General features: G+C 44.6%; 1 protein-coding gene across 2 annotated transcripts; it reads left to right on the top strand.

The window, feature by feature from the left end:
• Nucleotides 1-20,002, top strand: LOC310635927 (class I histocompatibility antigen, F10 alpha chain-like). Of its 2 annotated transcripts, none has more exons than XM_083355319.1 (7): nucleotides 1-189; nucleotides 3,810-4,082; nucleotides 6,611-6,886; nucleotides 8,496-8,774; nucleotides 11,388-11,477; nucleotides 14,116-14,157; nucleotides 17,119-20,002. In XM_083355319.1, exons 1-7 carry the CDS (start codon nucleotides 120-122, stop codon nucleotides 17,121-17,123), a joined length of 1,035 nt encoding a protein of 344 aa, XP_083211445.1. In that variant the 5' UTR covers nucleotides 1-119; the 3' UTR covers nucleotides 17,124-20,002. The 2 variants fall into 2 exon arrangements, with proteins under 2 accessions (XP_083211445.1, XP_083211444.1); XM_083355318.1 differs by having other exon boundaries at nucleotides 11,382-11,477.
• The last annotated feature ends 920 nt before the right edge of the window (nucleotides 20,003-20,922 follow it).

Here is a 20,922-nt window from a genome sequence, read left to right as displayed (position 1 = left end):
AAACTCTCCTCCATTAGAGGGGTTTTCCAGCTTTCCAGCTGAGCTGGGAATCCCGGTGGCAAAGCGCAGGCGCGGAGGCTTTTGCGGCAAGCGGCCGCTCCTGCGGGATCGCCGAAGCGATGCGGCCGCGCTGGGGGCTCCTCTGGCTTCTCGGGGCCGCCGCTTCCTGCCTAATGCCAGGCAGCCTCGGTGAGTCCCGCGGCGTAGCTGGAGGGGCGCGGCTGCTTATCTTGGACAGCTGGGTCAGGAAGGGGTGGGTGGGGGGTAGGGGGGGATAACCAAGATCATGGCATCCGGCCCTCTCAATTCCTGGCAAATAGATGGGGAAGAAATGGAGGTAGTGACAGATTTTATTTTCCTGGGCTCCAAGATCACTGCAGATGGGGACTGTAGCCAAGAAATTAAAAGACGCTTGCTCCTGGGGAGGAAAGCCATGGCAAATCTAGACAGCACACTAAAAAGCAGAGACATCACCCTGCCAACAAAAGTCCCTATAGTCAAGGCCATGGTCTACCCAGTTGCAATGTATGGCAGTGAAAGTTGGACCATAAAGAAGGCTGAGCGCCAAAGAATGGAGGCCTTTGAACTCTGGTGCTGGAGAAGACTCCTGCGAGTCCCTTGGACTGCAAGGCGATCAAACCGGTCAGTCCTAGAGGAGATCAACCCTGACTGCTCTTTAGAAGGCCAGATCCTGAAGCTAAAACTCAAATACTTTGGCCACCTAATGAGAAGGAAGGACTCAATAGAGAAGAGCCTCATGCTGGGAAAGGTTGAGGGCAATAGAAGAAGGGGACGACAGAGAATGAGGTGGCTGGATGGAGTCACTGAAGCAGGAGGCGTGAGCTTAAATGGACTCCAGAAGATGGTAGAGGACAGGAAGGCCTGGAGGAACGTTGTCCATAGGGTCGCTATGGGTCGGACACGACTTCGCAACTAACAACAACAGCAACAAAGGTCAGGATCTTGGGCGCCACCTGTGGTAGGGCCCCGTTCCTGACTTTTTTGCCCTGCAACCGCCCCCCCCCCCCACCTCCGACATCCCCGACATCCCCGAAGGCGCGGACCTGCTTGGGTGGGATCCCTGAATTCATGAAATCATTGTATTGTACTAATAAAAGGCGAATATTCATAGCTCAGGCAGGACAGGAAGCAACGGATGGAAACTAGTCAAGGAGAGAAGCAACTTAGAACTAAGGAGAAAGTTCCTGACAGTTAGAAACAATTAACCAGTGGAACAACCTGCCTCCAGAAGCTGTGAATGCTCCAACACTGGAGGTTTTTAAGAAGAGACTGGACAGCCATTTGCCTGAAATGGTATAGGGTTTCCTGCCTGAGCAGGGGGTTGGACTAGATGACCTCCAAGGTCCCTTCCAACTTCTTCTTCTTCTTCTTCTTCTTCTTCTTCTTCTTCTTCTTCTTCTTCTTCTTCTTCTTCTTCTTCTTCTTCTTCTTCTTCTTCTTCTTCTTCTTCTTATTCTTATTATTATTATTATTATTATATGAGGGGTCCTTGCTGTTGTCTGAGCTGGCTTGTTTTCTTGACCCAAACTAGGTAACCTCATCGGTGTTACTCCTAGTCTGGGTTATGAAATGTCTGCAACTACAGGTGTGTGGTGTAGTTGGTTCACATGGTGTAGTAAGATGGAGGGTTTGTTGTCACTGTGTGTTGGGCGGGTGGGAGCACAAAGGGAGGCTCAGCTAATCTCAATGTGCACATAGTTGTACTTTGACAATAAAGGTTCATTTCATTTCGTTTCAAGAAAACCAGCCAGCATAGAGAGAGCAGCAAGGTGCCCCCTCAATAATGAATTGCGTAATTTATGATGGTTGAAAATTCCTGGTTGATTTTCCAGCGTTTTACTTTCCAGTCACGATGTCTTTTATTTTTAACGGTTGTTTAGTCATTTATTTAATTCTTTAAATGTTTTAAAATATTTTTTAAAAAAAGGACCGGACAGGAAATTTGTCCATGCCAGGGCTTCTGTCTGCTGCCGCCTTTCCTAAATATAGCAGCAGAGCTAAAAAGGCCACACTCATCTATTGCACAGTTCCACTGTTTAAAGTGAAAGTGTTTTATCGCTTTTCAAATAATGATTTAAAAAAAAAACTCCCACAAAAATAAAAGTGCATACTTCGTCAAAGGAAAAGAAACATACATAAAAACCAAGCTCAGAGAGCACCCAGGGCCGCAATAATATTACAATACTAAATTTTTATTTTATTTTATTTTAATCCCATTTATATCCCGCCCTTCTCCGAAGACTCAGGGCGGCTTACAATCTAAGCACAAATTAATGTGCTTAGCAGTAGCCTTCATTCTATGTATATGCCTGCTTATTAGGGCTTTCAGCCCCCCCCCAAGCGGCATTATTACAAAGTCAGCTTATTGCCCCCAACAATCTGGGTCCTCAAGATTTCCTTTTTGGGGGGGAGTTGATTCCTGGCAAAAACTGACAGGAATTTTTGGGGAAGCTGAATTTGTTTAATTATCATGTTATTCCCTTAAGAACCATGTGATTTGCTTAATGGATGCTGCAAAAATTCTCATAAAATTGGGCCTGACTGCAAGAACTTACAAATGGAAAATCTGGTCCCAATCGTGTCTGTAAATTGCGGACTATATTTATTTCAAAATGTATAACTTGGGTGGAATGAAGGTCTCTGTCAGACCTGCCCCCAGCTTGGTTTTTTAGTAAAGGAAGACCCTCAACTCCATTTGTAGTGAAAGTTACTAAAAGCCAAGTGGACTACAGTATAGCAAAGCCAGAACTGAAGTTCACGTGCCAAAATTTCCCAGTTAACATTCCCTGTCCAGTTCCTCTCCTCCCCTGTGTCAACTATCCAGTTGGCATTTCCAGGAAAAGAAACTTCTGGGACATGATTTTACCAAGACTATAATACTTTACTGAAAATTTACATTGGCACAGAAGATGCAAAACCAGCTGCCATGAGACAGAGATGAATAAAGCAGAATACCGAGGCTTGCAAATTCCTCAAAGAACATGTTTATTAGTTACAAAATATCGGCATGGTCAAAAGTGAAACCAGGTCTGGATACCCAAGCAACAATTTCCCAATACAAAGTTAACTGTCCCACCCACAAAAGCTAGGCAAGCTTTTTTTTTTTTATTAAAGAGTTTTACAAAAACAAAATTTTACAATATATCCCCAAATCCCTCCCACCCCAAACCCGCAAGCTTTTTTTGTAGGTTCCCCAATATGATTATTTGGTGGGCTTTCTACGAAACGCCTAGTCCATAGTCTTGGGAGCAGTTGATGACCTTGGTTCCCATGGGACAAAAGATTATTTTGACTTTTCTTGTTACCGGAAAAGTCCACTTCTCCATCGAGCACCTGCGTTAGTGATCTTGGCGTTATCAGCACCAAGCTCTGAAAGATGCCTCGGTTGCCTAGATACCATCCCTCCCACCTTTGCATCCCACAACCTTGTCAAGCTATGAGCATGGGGGAAAATATAGGTGAAAGGGCAAATCATTCTTTTCACCCTGGCCCCTTATTGTACAATTATTTTTGAGTAAACTGTTTTTGCAATGATTTTGCATTATTCTCCCAGGGCAACGACTTTGAAGACTCTGACTGGCACCCCACACTACATTCAACTGTTTCACTTTTCCCCTCTCTCCCTCCATCCTTCATGACAGGCTGACAGCCACGAATGCCAAGCTCAAGCGTATGATGGCAGCTCTGACAGTCCCATATTGCACCTCATGCTGCAACTCCTCTGGAGCTTCAGTCTGTAACCCGTCTCCAGTCCCTCCTAACTCCGCCCTGCTCTCATTTCTCCCTAGGCTCCCCTCGCATAATCCGTGTGACCTACTCTTCTGCAACAGAGGCTTGTCCAGGGCTGCCACCCTTCACAGCCGAAGGTTATGTGGACAATCAGCTCATCACTCGCTACGAAAGCCACACCGGGAAGTTGCATCCTCGAGTAGATTGGATAAATACACTGGAGAAGGAAGATTCTGCATTCTATAACAGGTACACCTGGATTTTGCAAAAAGACCAGAAAGACTTTCAGGAGAACGTGCAGATGCTCCAGAAACGCTATAACCAAAGTGGAGGTAAGTAAGGAGAGGGAGAGACGTGGGTGCTATCCTGTAAAAAAAGAGATGGATGGGAAAGCTCCATTTTCTTATGGATCTCCCTGCATTCTTCATAAATCGGACCAATCGGTCCACAATAAGCTGGTTGCTGATGCCCTGGCCTTTTCCTCTTGCAGAACTCAAGTGGGCTCTAATCTAAATGAAAATATGGCAGTTTCACCAAGAAGGATCAGGAATGCAATTTTTTTGTGGGTGCAGAAAATTAAGGAAATCGAGCCCAAAATTTCTGTTGCTAAGTGAGACATTTGTTAAGTGAGTTTTGCCCCATTTTACTACCTTTCTTACCCTAGTTGTTAAGCGAATCACTGCAGTTTATAAGTTAGTAACTGTTCTGTCCCAGCCTACGTGAGTCCTTGTTATGCTCACAAGGAGAAACCCCTCTTCCAAGAAACAGGCAGGAACAGCAAGAAAAAACAACCCCTTTTATTCTCACAGACTGAGTCAATGTGCAAGGCAAACAAACACAGTCCACAGAACCTCGATCCTCAACCTCACACACCTTCCCTTTAATAATTCAGCCAAGATGTGGCTTCCTAATGCCTTCTCCTTTGCCTTTGGAGCTGCCCCATTGCGTTCCTCTGTCCTACTCGCTTCTCTTGCCTGCGCTTTTGTGCATCCTGGGTATTTCCCAACTGTTCTTCACTGTCCAACTCAGGCTCCCAGCACAGCTGTGTCTCAGCCTGAGTGTGAGTAGAGGGGCCAGGCTCCTTGTCCGACTGTAAGTCTTGGAGTTCCACAGAGCCTTCCTCTGACTCTAATGTCACTCCAGGCCCCTCTTCCTCATCTGATTCCTCAGACTCAGCTGCCGGATCCACTGGCTGGCGAGGAATCACAACAGTAACCCAGTGCTTGTGAATCTGGCTTTCCCCCATTGACTTTGCTTGCCAAAAGGTTGCAAAAGATGGTCACATGACCTTGGGACACAGCAACCATCCTAAATATGAGCCAGTTGCCAAGTGTCTGAATTTTGATTACACGATCACGGGAATGCTACAAAGGTCATAACTGTGAAAAATGGTCCTAGGTCACATTTTCAATGCCGTTGTAACTTTGAACAGTCACTAAACAAACTGTTGTAAGTTTAGGACTAGCAGTAGAGGGTTTAGGGAGACAATGTAGGAGGCCAGCAGATGCTTTATTTTCATACAAGGCTGCAGATCTGTGCATTGGGAAAACAAAACAACCACTTCATAAACACATGGCACAGCAGAGGAGAGCAAACCCATCAGGACAAGAGTCAGCAGTCCATCTGTGTTTAAAAGACGAAAGCCAGTCTTTCCAAGAAAGCAAAGTCCACATTTTGGACAGAGAGGACCGCTGGTTTGAAAGGGGTCAACAAAGCCATCTATGTCAAAGGTCAACAGAGGGGAAGGGATACAACATCATCTATCTCCAGTCTACAGTACAGTCCTGTCAGGCAGTTCCAAGAAGGCTCCATGCCCATTTGCACCTCTCAGGTGATCCTGAGCACCTAGGTGAACCTCCAAGTGGCCTGAACAAGTCCCTAAAAGAATGCAAGTGGCCAGCAGTCTGCAAGAAGTATAAGTCCCTCCATTCCCCACCATCCGGTGAGAGCAGCTTCTTGGATGAGAAGCGAAAGATCTTCAAAGAAAAACGAAGTCTACTTGCCGCCTGAAAAAAAGCGGAATCAGATTGTAAGTAGCTTTGGGGAGGTCGCTAACCATAACAGTCATAAGACTACCTGAACCTCCATATATTTTTCATAGCAACAACAGAGAATGGAATGGAATGGAATGGAATGGAATGGAATGGAATGGAATGGAATGGAACGGAATAGAATAGAATATAGATAATTGTGCTGTCAGGAAATGTCTCCTCAGTTCTAGGTTGCTTCTGTCCTTGATTAATTTCCATCCATTGCTTCTTGTCCTGCCCTCAGGTGCTTTGGAGAAGGGGTTGACTCCCTCTTCTATGTGGCAGCCCCTGAGATATTAGAACACTGCTATCATGTCGCCCCTCGTCCTTCTCTTCATTAAACTAGACATATCCAATTCCAGCAACCATTCCTCCTATGTTTTAGCCTCCAGTCCCCTGATCATATTTGTTGCTCTTCGCTGCACTTTTTGGAGTCTCAACATCTGTAACAGATATCCACAAATGCTAACAATATAGATCTTTTGCCTTCACAATTTCGAGTTATCTAAAAGTGATCTCAGGAAAGGCAACTTCACTCCAGTGTCGGGAGAGGTGGGTGTCTAAGAAATTCTGTCTTAATTAAGGAATTTTGGATTGTATCAGGAATTTCCCAGCCTTGTTTATAGGGAGTTCCTTTATAGTGACAAATCTGTCTTACGGATCCCAAATTCTGTCTCAACCTCGACGGCCCTTCAAGATCTCTTCCTGCAATCTTTGTCTTTCTTGCTTTCTTGTCTCAGCAGTCACAGAATCTGGAGCTCCAGCAGGAAGTGGCTTTCTCTGATTTCTTAGAGAGGTTTTCTTCCTAACCTTGGGGATGCTTCTTTTAGGCTTTCACATCGTCCAGATGATGATCTCCTGTCAAGTAGAGAAAGATGGGACTAGGACTGGCCACTGGCAGTACGGCTATGATGGGCGGGATTTCCTTGGCTGCGAGATGAAGACCGGCATCTTGACAGCAGCTGTCAAAGAAGCCGAGGGGATCAAGCGGAAGTGGGAGAAGGAAACCGCCATCAAGCAGCGTTTCAAAGGTTACCTGGAGAGCACCTGCACGGAGTGGCTGCAGAAGAACGACCACTACAGATCGGAGACATCCTTGAGGGAAGGTATGGAGAAACAGCCAGAGAGAAAGTATGGGAGCTGGATCTGCTTAAGTGGTGCAAGTGTTTCCTGTGTAGGTTTGCTGGCAAAGAACAGGCCAGATGACCCAGTTGGCTTGTTTTCTGCTGGCAATCGTCAGCCGATGTGCTGCCCCACTCACTCACACCCACGTAACTGTGGTTTAGTGAGTTTATTAATGTTCCCCAGTAATTCCCTTTACCAATATTCAGAACTGTCCCTATAGGCCCAGCCACAAGCAAGCCAAGATTAGTCCACAAAGCAACTGGTCAATAGTCCATAAATAGGTGAAAGTTTCTCAAACAAACAAACTTAAATCCACCAGGCCAAAATTAAACACACACACAAAAGCTCACTTAGCAAGAAAAGTTCAGAGTCTCCAAGGCATGATTCCAAACACAGTGAAGCAGGAATCACAATGAGGAAACAAACAGCCAGCAAACTGACACGTTCCCAGTAATGCCTCCCTATTCCTGCTGTCCTAAATAGCCAGCTTCGCAGTGCAGCCCATCAAGATGGGCAGGGCCTTCTCCTCCTGAGTAGTCTGGCTGACCTCCATTGCTCCTGCCTTTTCTTTGCCCTGTGTGCTCTCGGATCAAGTGCAGGGAGTCAGTTCCTCCTCCTCTTCGCTGGCCGTCTGCCCCTGCAGGTCTTTCCCGAGCTGAAGCCTCCTCTGATTGTCTGTTCAGAGTCATTATTTAACCCTGAGTTCTACAGGAAAAGGGCGGTATATAAATCTAGTAAAATCTAAATCTAAATGTAAACCAAGTCCAAGGCTCGTCCTGCCTTGAGCATTTGCAGCCCTGATGCTGCGCTTGTTTTTAGCCCTCTCTGATATATTTTTTTTTTAAAAAATCAGTCTCTCGAAGTGGAAATAGTAGTGTCAATCTTGTCAGGTAATCCAGACAGGAAGCAGGAGCAGAAGAGTTAATTCAAATCAAATCAAATCAAATTGAATACTTGATTTGGCCACAGGTGATTAGACACACAAGGAATTTGTCTCCGGTACAGAAACATTCAGTGTACTTGCAAGGCAACAGAGAAAACAATAATACAGCTCGACTTACAATCACAATTGAGCCCCAAATTTCTGTTGCGAAGCGAGAAATTTGTTAAGTGAATTTTGCCCCATTTTACGACTTCTTATAATTGTTAGGTGAATCACAGCAGTTGTTAAATGAGTAACATGGTTGTGAGGAGAATATGGCTTCCCCACTGACTTTGCTTGTCGGAAGGTCGTAAAGAGTGATCATAGGACCCCTGGACACTGCAACCGTCATAAATACAAGTCAGTTGCCAAGCATCTGAATCTGATCATGTGACCATGGGGATGCTGCAACGGTCGTCAGTGTGAAACACTAAGTTGCTTTTACCTGTGCTGTTGTAACTTTGAACAATCACTAAATGTTGTAAGTCGAGGGTTACCTGTATTTAATCAAGTGCTTTTATGTTTGTTTTTACGGCCGAAAGAAACTATTCAAAGCAGCTTGATTTATTTGGAGACTCCTGGTTCCGGTTGCACGTGCGATGCACAAGTCAAGCTGATTTCCGGGGAGGCTCAATTTTGATTCTAACACCCCCCCTCTTTTTTTCCAGTTCCTCCAGTAGTGACGATGAGTAGCAGGGCAGAAGCTGATGGTATGGAGAGGCACGTCTGTCAAATCCACGGCTTCTACCCCAGGGAGATCGATGCCTCCTGGACGAGGGACGGGGAGATCTGGGAGCAAGACACCCTCCGTGGCTCCGTGGCCCCCAACTCAGATGGGACCTACTATTACTCTCTCAGCATCCAGATCGATCCCAAAGAGAGGGGCCGCTATCGGTGCCACGTGGAGCACGATGGCTTGCAGCAACCTCTGGACGTGGCCCTGAAGGGTGAGAGGCTGCAGGAAGGGAAAGGCTGGGCTCTTTTTACAGCTGGAGGATTACGGGAGAGAAACTGTCCCCCGGTATATTATTATTATTATTATTATTATTATTATTATTATTATTATTATTATTATTAATAATAATAATAAGTAGTAGTAGTAGTAGTAGTAAGTAGTAGAGTTCGAAGGGACCTTGGAGGTCTTCTAATCCAGGGCTTTTCAACCTTTTCACTAATTTAATTTAATTTAATTTATTAATATTTCTATACCGCCCTTCTCCCGAAGGACTCAGGGCGGTGTACAGGGCAAGAATTGTACCACTTTCAGAATATGGCAATATTCAAGTACCACCAGTCACCTAGCAAGGTGTCAAAAACATGATAAAATTTCTTCTTAGTTCTAGTTTGCTTCTCTCTTTGATCAGTTTCCATCTGTTGCTTCTTGTCTTGCCCTCAGGTGCTTTGGAGAATAGCTTCACTCCCTCTTCTGCTACGGTATCATGTCACCCCTCATCCTCCTCTTCATTAAACTAGACCAGGGGACTTCAAACGTGGCCCTTTTATGACTTGTGGACTTTAAATCCCAGAATTCCTCAGCCAGCGTGCCTGGCTGAGGAATTCTGGGTGAAGTCCACAAGTCACAAAAGGGCCATGTTTGAAGACTCCTGAACTAGACATACGCAATTCCAGCAATTGTTTTAGCCTCCAGCCCCTTGATCATCTTTGCTGCTCTTCTTTGCACTATTTCTAGATTCTCAACATCTTTTTTACATCGTGTTGACCAAGGCTGGATCCAGTATTCCAAGTGTGACCTTACCAAGGCATTGTAAAGTGGTATTAACACTTCGTGTGATCTTGATTCTATCCCTGTGTTTAATGCAGCCTAGAACTCCATTAACTTAGCTAGAACTGTATTAGGTTTCAAGCCTTTGCCGCAGAACTCCCTCTAATTCCTGGCAGCTGATTCCTGCCAGAATCCATTTTGGAGCAGACCAGTTTATCCAGCTTCTTTGATAGCCACAGGGTTGCGTGTCAGATGGCATGTCACAGAAGAGCAACTAAAATGATCCAAGGCCTGGGGACCAAAACGTACGAAGATTGGCTGCGGAACTTGGGTTTGGCCAATCTAAAGAAAAGAAGCAATAGGGAAGACACGATAGCTGTATTCCAATATCTGAGAGGCTGCCACAAAGAAGAGGGGGTCAGGTTGTTCACCAGAGGGCAGGACGAGAAACAATGGTTGGAAGCTGATCAAAGAAATGTTTAAAAAGAGACTGGACAATCACCTGTCTGAGATGGTATAGGTCCTCCTACTTGAGCCAAGGTCCATTTCTATTTCTATTTCTATTATTTCTAATTCTATTCTATTCTATTCTATTCTATTCTATTCTATTCTATTCTATTCTATTCTATTCTATTCTATTCTATTCTATTCTATTCTATTCTATTCTATTCTATTCTATTCTATTCTATTCTATTCCTCATTCTCATTTCTACTCTCCTCTACTCTCCTCTCCTCTCTTCTATACTCTATACTCTCTATACTCTATACTCTATACTCTATACTCTACTCTACTGCCCAGCGTGGAGCAGAGTCCATCTGCCAAGCAACCATGTGTTTCTCAAAGATGTTGGCTGGAAAAAAACCTTTCAATCCTTCAGAAAGATTGCATTTGCTAAGCATTGGAGAGGAAAAGAGATGCTGACTGTTGAAGAATGAATTTTAAAGTTGACTAAATTAGCAGAGATGGCAGAATTAACTGCCTTGATTAGGCAATGGACTAGACAGCTTTATAAGAGAGTGGAAGTCATCTGTGGACTTTCTACGCGTTAAATACAATTTCAGATGGTTTATGGGGATTTGAAGATTAGGATAACGTTTGGGTTAACCTATTGGCTTTCTTTCTTTCTTTTTCAATATATATTATGACGTTGGGTCGATTTGATTGTTAGATACATAGATTCTCTCATCTGGAATATTTGTTTACATAATATAGTATTTTGCTGAATAAGGATGGGAAAACGTATAAGTATTTGTCGACTTTTTAGTGTAAAGAGAGGAAAACCTATCAGTTTTTTAAAAAATTCATCTTTCAGCATCCAGCCATGTTGGCTACTTTATGTTCATCGTTAGATATATCTGACATTTGGTTTTTTTTTCTTTTTCCCGTATTTTTTGTACACCTCAAATTTATTTTCTTTATTTTCACTGCTAATGTTTGATGTCTTTTGTTTTTTCTGTGTTTTATTTTATTCTTGTTGTCCATGGGGTCGTGATGGGTTGGACAGGACTTCGCAATTAACAACAACAAATTTTATTCTTGTTAATAAATGAAAATAAATATGTTTAAAAAAAGAGAGATGGAGATTCTGCTTGCTGTCTTTGTGCAAACATGATCTTTTCAAAGGTAGAAAGATTTTTCCCAACATTTCAGCCTTCAGAAAGTTATCCTTCAGAGTGAATTGCCTGTAGAATGTGTGGAATTAAAAATTTTGACGTCTCCTCTGACGTAAAGGCACCTGACATTTCTTAACTCGGTAGATCCCATATCTTTCTCGCTGTTTGAGATCTTTTCCCCCAATAAGTAGATATTTTGTGATTTCTCTCAATCCAGTTCCAGAATCCAGTTCCAGTCTGGGGCTTATCATCGCTGTTAGTGTGGCTGGCCTTATCTTGGTGTGTGCAATTTCTGGGATCCTGGCATTTCTCAGTAAGTATCCTTTTCTGGCTGATTGAAAGATGGGTCAATTTCTCCCACGTGTCTCCCTTTGTGGGGGTTAGCTAATTTGTTGCTTACTTGCTGCTTGCTTGTTTATTTATGTATTCATTTATTTATTACCTGCCTTTATTATTTTCAGGGTTGTAAACATATCCAACACACCTTCCTCTTATTTTTTTCTCTGCAACAATAACCCTGTGAGGTGGTTATGTGAGTGGCCCAAGGTCACCTAGCTGGCTTTCATGGCTAAGGCAGGACTTGATCTCAAGCCTGGTCTTCTGCTTTTTAGCCCAGTGCCTTAACCACTAGACCAAACTGTTTCTCTTCTTTTTCTGGGCTTCCTTTTTCCCCAGTTTTCCCAGAAGACCTAAAGAGCATCTGAGATCTCAGCCTCTTGCTGGGATTCCAGTCTCAGTTCAGCTGAGTCCAAGGTTTGGACAGTCCTGCCTTCTTCTGAGTTGGGAAGAGGCATTCCAGTTCTGTCCCTCTCAAAGGCTTTGTTCGAAGAGAAGGGCTTCAGTGAAAATCTTCCTCCCCTCCCAGCTGCTGCTTCTGCTGCTGCTTTCTTCATTTCCCTTCCCTCCTGGGGAATGATCCCTTGATCACTGATAAGCCAGTGATCCTGTCAGGGAATTGTGCAGCAGCTGTCCAAATAAAGTCAGAGACACTGACAAGAACTTGTAGGTTTATATAAATAAATACATTTAACATCTCTATATACAGCAGGTAGGGACGCGGTGGCTCAGTGGGTTAGGACGCTGCGCTTGTCGATCGGAAGGTCGGCAGTTTGGCGGGTCGAATCCTGAGTGCCGCGTAACAGAGTGAGCGCCTGTTACTCGTCCCAGGTTCTGCCAACCTAGCAGTTCGAAAGCACGTAAAAATGCAAGTAGAAAAATAGGGACCACTCCGGTGGGAAGGTAACAGCGTTCCGTGCGCCTTTGGCGTCTAGTCATGCCGGCCACATGACCACGGAGATGTCCTCGGACAAGCGCTGGCTCTTCGGCTTTGAAACGGAGATGAGCACCGGCCCCTAGAGTCGGAAATGACAAGCACGCATGTGTGGGGGAACCTTTACCTTTACCTTACCTATATACAGCAGACTACATAGTCAGGCAAACAGGAGCATCGTGAGGTAAATCGCAGAGCCCAGAAGGCACACAGAAGAAAAAAGGCTGGAAAAAGGGACACTCCCCCTCCGCCGCACCCACAGCGACCAATCACAGTGCAGTTTGCATCAGGCAGGATCCAGCACTCTCCAACCAATCAGTACATAATTAAAAACAAATATACTTGATGCCTAAACAAATGGCAAGTCGAAATGAACAGGCACGTACAGTAGCTGCCAAAGTTTCATTCTTGACATATCGCCTCCCCAAAAGAAGAATGGATCTGGAAATACATAAAAACAAATATACATGCATATAGGCATGGATTAGGAATTAAAACCCCCTAATCCGTGTCTATATGTATGTATGTTTGTTTTATTTTTTAAATTCTATGAGCTGGTGTCTGGGAACCTCAAAGTTAATTTTGCTTTGACATTACCAATAAACAGTAAGATTTTCAGAAACAGAATGAACCTGATGTTTTGTTTGGATCCTCAAGCTGGATGTTGAAAACAACTGTGTGTTTTGGCTCACTGCACAACCCCACTGCTCCAGCTACTAAATTTAAATATCTTAACACGATCCATTTATATCAAAGCCAGGATTCTGGGATTCTCTGTCCTAAGAGAGGGACTGATTTGATCATATTTGGTAGACCTGTTGCCGTGTGAGGTTGGCATGCTTTGATTCCTGATTGCGTCCGCAATGTCTTTTGGTTGGATCCAGAAGGGGTACCGTCTCTGTTCCTGCTCCTCCTTTTGGAAACAGGGCAATAACCTCCCCTCCCTGAGATTTGGTTAGTCCCAAATAGAGATGGGAAGGCCTGGGAAAAAAACCCAGAAAAAAATGGGGAAAAACAGGGGGGAGGTTGTTTCTGTTTTTTTTCCTTTTTTTCCCTCCAAAGCCATTTGGAAAAAAATGGACAAACTGTTTTTTTATTTTTATTTTTTTATTTTTATTTATTTTAATCCCATTTATATCCCGCCCTTCTCCGAAGACTCAGGGCGGCTTACAATATAAGCACAATGTTCTTAGCAATAGCCTTCATTCTATGTATATGCCTGCTTATTAGGGTTTTCGCCCCTTCCCAAGCGGCATTTTTTTTTTACAAAGTCAGCTTATTGCCCCCAACAATCTGGGTCCTCATTTTACCTACCTCAGAAGGATGGAAGGCTGAGTCAACCTTGAGCCTGGTGGGATGCGAACCTGCACTAATTGCAGGCAGCTGGTGTTACTTAAGGAGGCATTAGCCCACTGGTCCACCAAGGCTCTTTCCCCCCAATTTTTCTATTTTTTTTCATGGCCTTCCCATCTGTCTTCTTTTTGGAGAATCATTAAAGTCCTATTTTTCCCCCCAGACCTTGGAAACCCTTTTTCAGATTAACAGATTTTGTTAAAAGGCACCAGCTTTTGCAATATGCATCTTTTGATGTGAGGTCATTAAAGTTTACACCTTCCCATCACTGACTGTCTTCCCCTGGGCTTTGCTCCTAACATTTCCTCTTTTTCTTTCTGCAATTTAGAATTCAGGAGAGGAGAGGATGATCCCAAGAATGACTCTTCTCGTGAGTAGAAATATTACCAAATATTTTTGTGTTTCACATGCGAGAATCAAAGTCCAAGCTGATGAAATGTATCTGAGAGAAAATGCAAGCAAAGATGTCGGTGAGAATGACAGGCGGGTAGGATTAGGGAACAGTCCAGGTTCAAAGTTTTCTCAGCCTGCTATAAAAATATTATGGGCTGCCTGGAACCGTTCAGGCAGGTGTGTCTGTTAAGATTTGTATCCCATCTTTATTATTTTATTACTGTCAAGGTTCCGACTGATGAACACAACCGAGCAAACACCTTTGAGAAATTCCAGTCTCTTAATGTAAAACTTTATTGAGTACATCATTTCGGCACACATGAAAGTAAAACCAGCTCTGGCAAAATCCAAGCCCAATAATAAAAGCATGGAATTCTCCCTCCTCCCTCTGGGTCAGGTCACGTTGCCCAATCAGGTAGAAAAATATTGTTATGAGAAAGTCTCTCTGGGTCTGGTCAAACATATGGTGCAATGTCCTTGAGTCTCACGGTCTGGCTTCTGAATCTTTGATGTCTGTATTCCAAACCCTTCCTTTCCCTCCCTACCCCCTACCCCCCAGGTAGGCATTTGATTGGCAACTGAAAAGCAAGAATTATCACACCAGCAAGATCAAGCTTCAAAACTTGACAATTACTTTGTATTTTTTTGTAAGTAACTCATTGTGGGGAACAGACAGAGTACTCTTCTTCCTCCTGTTTTCTCCACTACAACAATCCTGTGAAGTGGGTTGGGTTGAGAGAGAGAGCGACTAGTCCCAGCAGGCTTTCATGCCTAAGGCGGGACTAGAATTCACCATTGCCTGGTGATTGACTGAAATTCATCCAGCCTGTTTTCATATGTAAGGCGGGACTAGAACTCACTGCCTCCTAGTTTCTAACCTGGTGCCTTCACCACTAGACCAAGCTGGTTATACACTGGCGTCCCTCCAATCAGCTTCTCTGCTGTGACCACTTGGCTGCAATTCTGTCTGTTTGGACCATCAGCTTTGAAGTAGAGGAGATGAGGGAAGGAGCCGGGAGCAACTTTGACCCCCAAAATGGAAGGTCTCCCTGAGAAAGGAGATCTGGAAGGAGAAGGGGCAAGATGGCTGGTCTGGAGGGAAAAATCCTTCATGGTGGTGGTACTTAGGGATGGAGGAGAAGAGAAAAAGAGAAGTCTAGTAGAGAGATGAAGAACATATCCAGGAATTCATCTCTTCAGGGAGGTGATTCATCAGTAGGGGGCAGAAGCTTCCCATTATACAACTAGATGGGAACTTCCCCGCTTTTCTCCCTTTTGCAGCAAAACTCTGGCCAGTCCTGGCCAGGTTGAACTGAATGCTGGCACTGGAGAAGGAGAGGAGTTTCTCTCCCACAATCAGGGACTCCTGCAACCTCTTCTTGGAGGAGGAGAGCTGTCCCCAGATTGTTGAAGAGCTCATTTTGGAAGCCTTAAGAACTAACAGACGAGTGTAGTGTGTTGGCTGCTGCTCCTTTGCCCGTCTCCTGCGAATTGCCATTAAATAAATTTGAGGGCATCGAATCAAGTTCAGTTCCTGGTGACTGTAGAGGCAAAAAAGGCTTCTCAATCTCCTTAATTTAGTCGATTTTGGTCATTTTTGCCTTCTCATCTTTTTCTATACGTACACCTCCACTTAATGACCAGTTGCGGAACAACCATTTTGAATTTACAACAGAACTCCTCTGAGCTACTTACAACCAGCTTCCAAAATACTAAGGGCTGCCCGTCTCCCCCCCCCTCGCGCGCACACACACACACACACACACCTCTCCATAGCACTTTTTGCAGCTTTCTGCAGCCACATGACCGCATTTTCCTAAAGGTGCTTTTTCAGGAGGCAACTGGACTTTCTTGGTTTTTTTTGAAGACGTTTCGCTTCTCATCCAAGGAGCTTCCTCCGCTCTGACTGGATGGTGGGGAATGGAAGGATTTATACTCCTTGCAGACAGCTGGTCATTTGTCGTCTTTTAGAGAGTTGTTGAGGCCACTTGGAAGAATGCAAACAACCAGCTGTCTGCAAGGAATAAAGATACTTCCGTTCCCCACCATCTGTTCAGAGCTGAAGAGGTTTCCTGGATGAGAAGCGAAACGTCCTCAAAGAAAAACAAGAAAGTCCAGTTGTCTCCTGAAAAAGCAATTTTAGAATAATCATGACCTGGATGACTGAGAATCTCCATAGACATGACCACATTTTGGGATGTTTTTGTCAAAAACCAGCATTTACTTGGAGTTTTCAGTAAAACCAGCCCCTGGTTAACAATTGACTGCCTCAAAAAGAAGTTGTAAAATTGGGTCAGTCACATGGGTGACCTCTTTTACGACCACCATGACTTAGGACCATAACGGGCAGGCTCCATTCTGGTCATAAGTTGGAAACTCCTTTACCTCCCTCCCCCTTGTCAAGCCAAAACATTTTATTTTGAGGGGTCCTTGATGTTCTCTGAGCTTGCTGTCAGCAAATGAGACTCCTTACTAGCACTGATGATGTTACCTAGTTAGGTAATGAAATGTCTGCAAGAAAACAAGCAAGCTCAGAGCACCAAGGACCCCCCTCAAAGCAATATTTTTCAACCTTAGTAACTTGAAGATGTGTGGACCTCATCCCCCAGAATTCCCAAGCCAGAGCTACAAATACATTTCAACCCTGAGCTACAAATATACTCCTTTATTGGTACATTTTATTTTATTCCACCACCTAAATAAAACCCATATTAGTTTGAGCTGGGGGACAACTCATCCCAAGAAGAAAGTCAAGGTCAATTCTGGTTACTCAGAGTCACACTCCAGCTTGAAGTCACCCACCAGGATAGACCTTGGCCTCCTGGGTTGTCCTCATTCAGGAACAAAAGCAGATGTTTTTTGTCACTGCAGGTCTGTCATTTTAACGTCCTTCTGCAGTGTTGAATTGACCATTGTTTGTCCTATGTTTTCTCTGCAGTCTGAAACGATCCTGTGAATTGAGATGGGAGCACAGGAAATGTTCCCACATGGCTCTTTGTTCATGTCAAGATGTCAACTTCCTGGCCCTCGCTGAGCTGTTCGGACTGCAATTGAATTGATGAAATGTTTGCAAGTGTATTTGGATGTTTGTAAGCTTTTTAACTTCTTGGATATTTAGCAGGTAGCAAAACGTAGGCTGAGTTCAGCACAGTGTGGTAAACAAAACGAGGCTATCGAAACAAGATGGCTGTATTCACAAAGCTGTTATGGTAGAAGAAGTAAATATATGGTTTAAGGTGAAGGCCTGGCAAGCTAAGAGGAACCGCTTGAGCTAGAATAGAATAGAACTGGAAGGGACCTTGGAGGTCTTCTAGTCCAGCCCCCTGTTCAAGCAAGAGAACCTATACCATATACCATCTCACAAGTGACAAGTGACTATCTAGCTTCTTTTTAAAAATTTCCAGTGATGGAGCGCCCACGATTTCTGCAGGCAAGCTGTTCCACTGGTTAACTGTCCTCACTGTCAGGAAGTTTCTACTTAATTCCAGGTTTATTCTTGTGAACATACAGTTCCGCTGGGAGACCTAATTTAATTAACTATCTGTGTTTACAGACCTTATCCTTTGATATATGGATTAGATCTGGGAAGTTATTTTGGGGGGGGATGGGGGTGGGTTTGAGGAAGTAGATGATTTCCATCCCATTTGCTATTTTTACTTGATTAATTTACTTTCACTTGACTGTCAATTACCTAGTAGAGACATTGATTCTCAGTCCATCGTGGATTCCGTTCATGTTTTAAGGGAAGATGAAAAGAAGAAAATACGGCACGGCTGACTCGGGAATTCTGGGAGTTGAAGTCCGCAAGTCATAAAGCAGCCATCTTTCCCCACCCCTTTTAAAGGACAAAGGGGTCATATCGGTCATCGACTGCAGAATAAACCACTAGTGCTTCTGGAGCCTCATTCTTGCCACTTGTCGACTGCAGAATTAACCACTAGTGCCTCTGGAGCCTCATTCTTGCCACTTGCCTCCTCTGCGGCTTCTGATTTTGTGGAACTAGCTGGGGCACCTCTGAAATATTGGAAAAATGTGATGGGCACCGTCCCCCCTAAAAATCAAAGAAAGCCACTGATAACTGACAAGATTCCTAAGAATCTTAATATGTAGTGATGGAAATGTGATCTGTTTTGAACTGCGCCCTAGCAAAACACTGGATTCTTTCACCACCCATTCTTTCTCTTTAAATTCACCTTCTAGATCAGGGGTCTTCAAACTCGGGCCCTTTTATGACTCATGGACTTCAACTCCCAGCATTCCTCAGCCAGGCACGCTGGCAGTTGAAGTTCATGAGTCATAAACGGGGCCAAGTTTGAAGACCCCTGTTCTAGATCAGCGGCCCTCAAGCTTTTGAACACCAGGGACCGGTTCTGCGAAGGGAGGGTTTTGTGCGGACGCGAGGGGACGTAGTTCCACGTGCTGCCTGCATCCCGTGGATGTTGCTTCCCTTGTTTGCGCAAATACTCAAATAGGTAAAGGTAAAGTTTCCCCCGCACATGCGTGCTAGTTGTTTCCGACTCTAGGGGCCGGTGCTCATCTCCGTTTCAAAGCCGAAGAGCCAGTGCTTGTCCGAGGACGTCTCCGTGGTCATGTGGCCGGCATGACTAGACGCCAAAGGCGCACGGAACGCTGTTACCTTCCCACCATAGTGGTCCCTATTTTTCTACTTGCCTTTTTAGGTGCTTTCGAACTGCTAGGTTGGCAGAAGCTGGGACGAGTAACAGGTGCTCACTCTGCTACACGGCACTCGGGATTCGACCTGCCAAACTGCCGACCATCTGATTGACAAGCTCAGCGTCCTAACACACTGAGCCACCGCATCCCTTAAATACCCAAATACCAAACCATTATTGATTGCTGCCTCCTTTCCCACCCTTCACCCTACCCTGTCGGCCCAGCCCCAGTTTCCCCTTGCTGCCCTCCAACCCTCTTAGGATAATAGTAATGTTAGTTATTAAATGTGTATGATGCCAAGCTACTCCAGTGCAGGCAGTCCTCGACATATGATCACAATGGAGCCCAAAATTTCCATTGCTAAGCGAGACAATTGTTCAGTGAATTTTCCCCCATTTTAACAACCCTTCTTGTCACGGTTGTTAAGTGAATCACTGCAGTTGTTAAGTGAGTAACAAGGTTGTTAAGTCAATATGACTTTCCCCATTGCTGGGCATAAAGTCGCACAAGGGGATCACATGACCCCGGGACACTGCAACCGTCGCAAATATGAGCCAAGTGTCCGAATTTTGATCATGTGACCATGGGGATGGTGCAATGGTCATAACTGTGAAAAACGGTCAGAAGTCACTTTTTCCCCCGTTCTGCTTTAACTTTGAATGGTCACTAAAGAAATGGAAGTCAAGGACTATCTGTATGTTAGAGTCCCAAAGACTAATAAGCTCAGGGCTGACTCAGTATTAAGCAATATTGCAAAGATAAATTTATGGCCCTTTTCCCTCAACAGAGGGAAAATATGACTGGCCATCATCTACAATGAAGACTTTGTGTGGATAAATGCAAATGAAACATGGGACTTATTTATATAGCTTTAAAAATAGCTACAGAAATGTGTCAGAAATATATTTGTTTTCAATAATTTTACCCTAGAGAATGTAATTACAAAATTATATTTTTGCCTTTGCCACTGTATATAGAATTGTAATGTGTGAACATAATTTTTATCTTTTTGTTCCAGCTCTTTTTAATGATACGGTTTTTCCTTCTCTTCCACAATGTATGTATCCATCACTATTGCTATTGTTTTTGTATTTTGTTCTTTAAATTAAAAAAAAGCTATAAAAATAAAAAGTGCACACTGCCAACTACTCCGGTATGCTCGAGTCAGCTCGGTGCTGTTTCTGTTTTAAGTTGCCCCCTAAGGTACTTTTTCAAAAGCTGGAAGAGACCTCGGAGGTCGTCTAGTCCAGCCCCCTGCTCAAGCAGAACAACATACACCATCTCTGACAAGTGGCTGTCTAGCTCAGGGGTGTCAAACTCAATTTCATTGAGGGCCGCATCACCATTGCGGTTGCCCTCAAGGGGCCGGGTGGGTATGGCCAGGGTGGGTGTGGCCTACTGAGTGGGTGTGGCTAGAGTGCGTATGGCCTACTGGGTGGGCATGGCCAGCTCTACATCATTCACCTCAAGGGTGCCTATGGGTGAAGTGGCTTACAGACCACTCGGAGACAGCTGGCTAGGTCTAACAGGTTTATTGAGGTACCAGACAAGTAGGTGCTCAGCTTCAGCTCTTTTATAGCTGGCCGCCGGCCGGCTGGGCCAATCCGCGGTTGTTCTTCTCCTGCCGGGATTCCGGAGCCAATCAGCTGCGGTGTGTTTTTTGACAGCTCCGCGTCCTCGTGGCGGTGGCGCATGCATGGTGGGGAACTTGTTTGACAGCGGAGAGCTGTCAACTGGCTGCGCATGCGCTTTCGCTGGCGGCAGCTTTTGACAGCTGTCAAAAGCTCCCGCGTGTATTCCTGTACCTGTGTTTACCTCACACAACATTTAACAATCTATTAACTCTTAACATTAGTTAACATATAACACAATGGGGGCCTGGGCAGGAGTGGGACAGATCTAGGGGTCTCTGGTAGGAAGGTCTCTGGGCCAGGGCCAAGGCAGTGGGGGCCGTTCCCTCACTGTTTCCAGGATGGCTTCGCGGGCCACATGAAACCACTTCGTGGGCCGGATCCGGCTCCCCGGGCCTTGTGTTTGACTGTCTGGTCTAGCCTCTTCTTAAAAACCT

Source organism: Vipera ursinii, assembly GCF_947247035.1.
Source record: "Vipera ursinii genome assembly, chromosome: 2".
Lineage (NCBI taxonomy): Eukaryota > Metazoa > Chordata > Lepidosauria > Squamata > Viperidae > Vipera > Vipera ursinii.
Note: the sequence above shows the minus strand (reverse complement) of the source record. Positions and strands in the feature narration are given on the sequence as shown.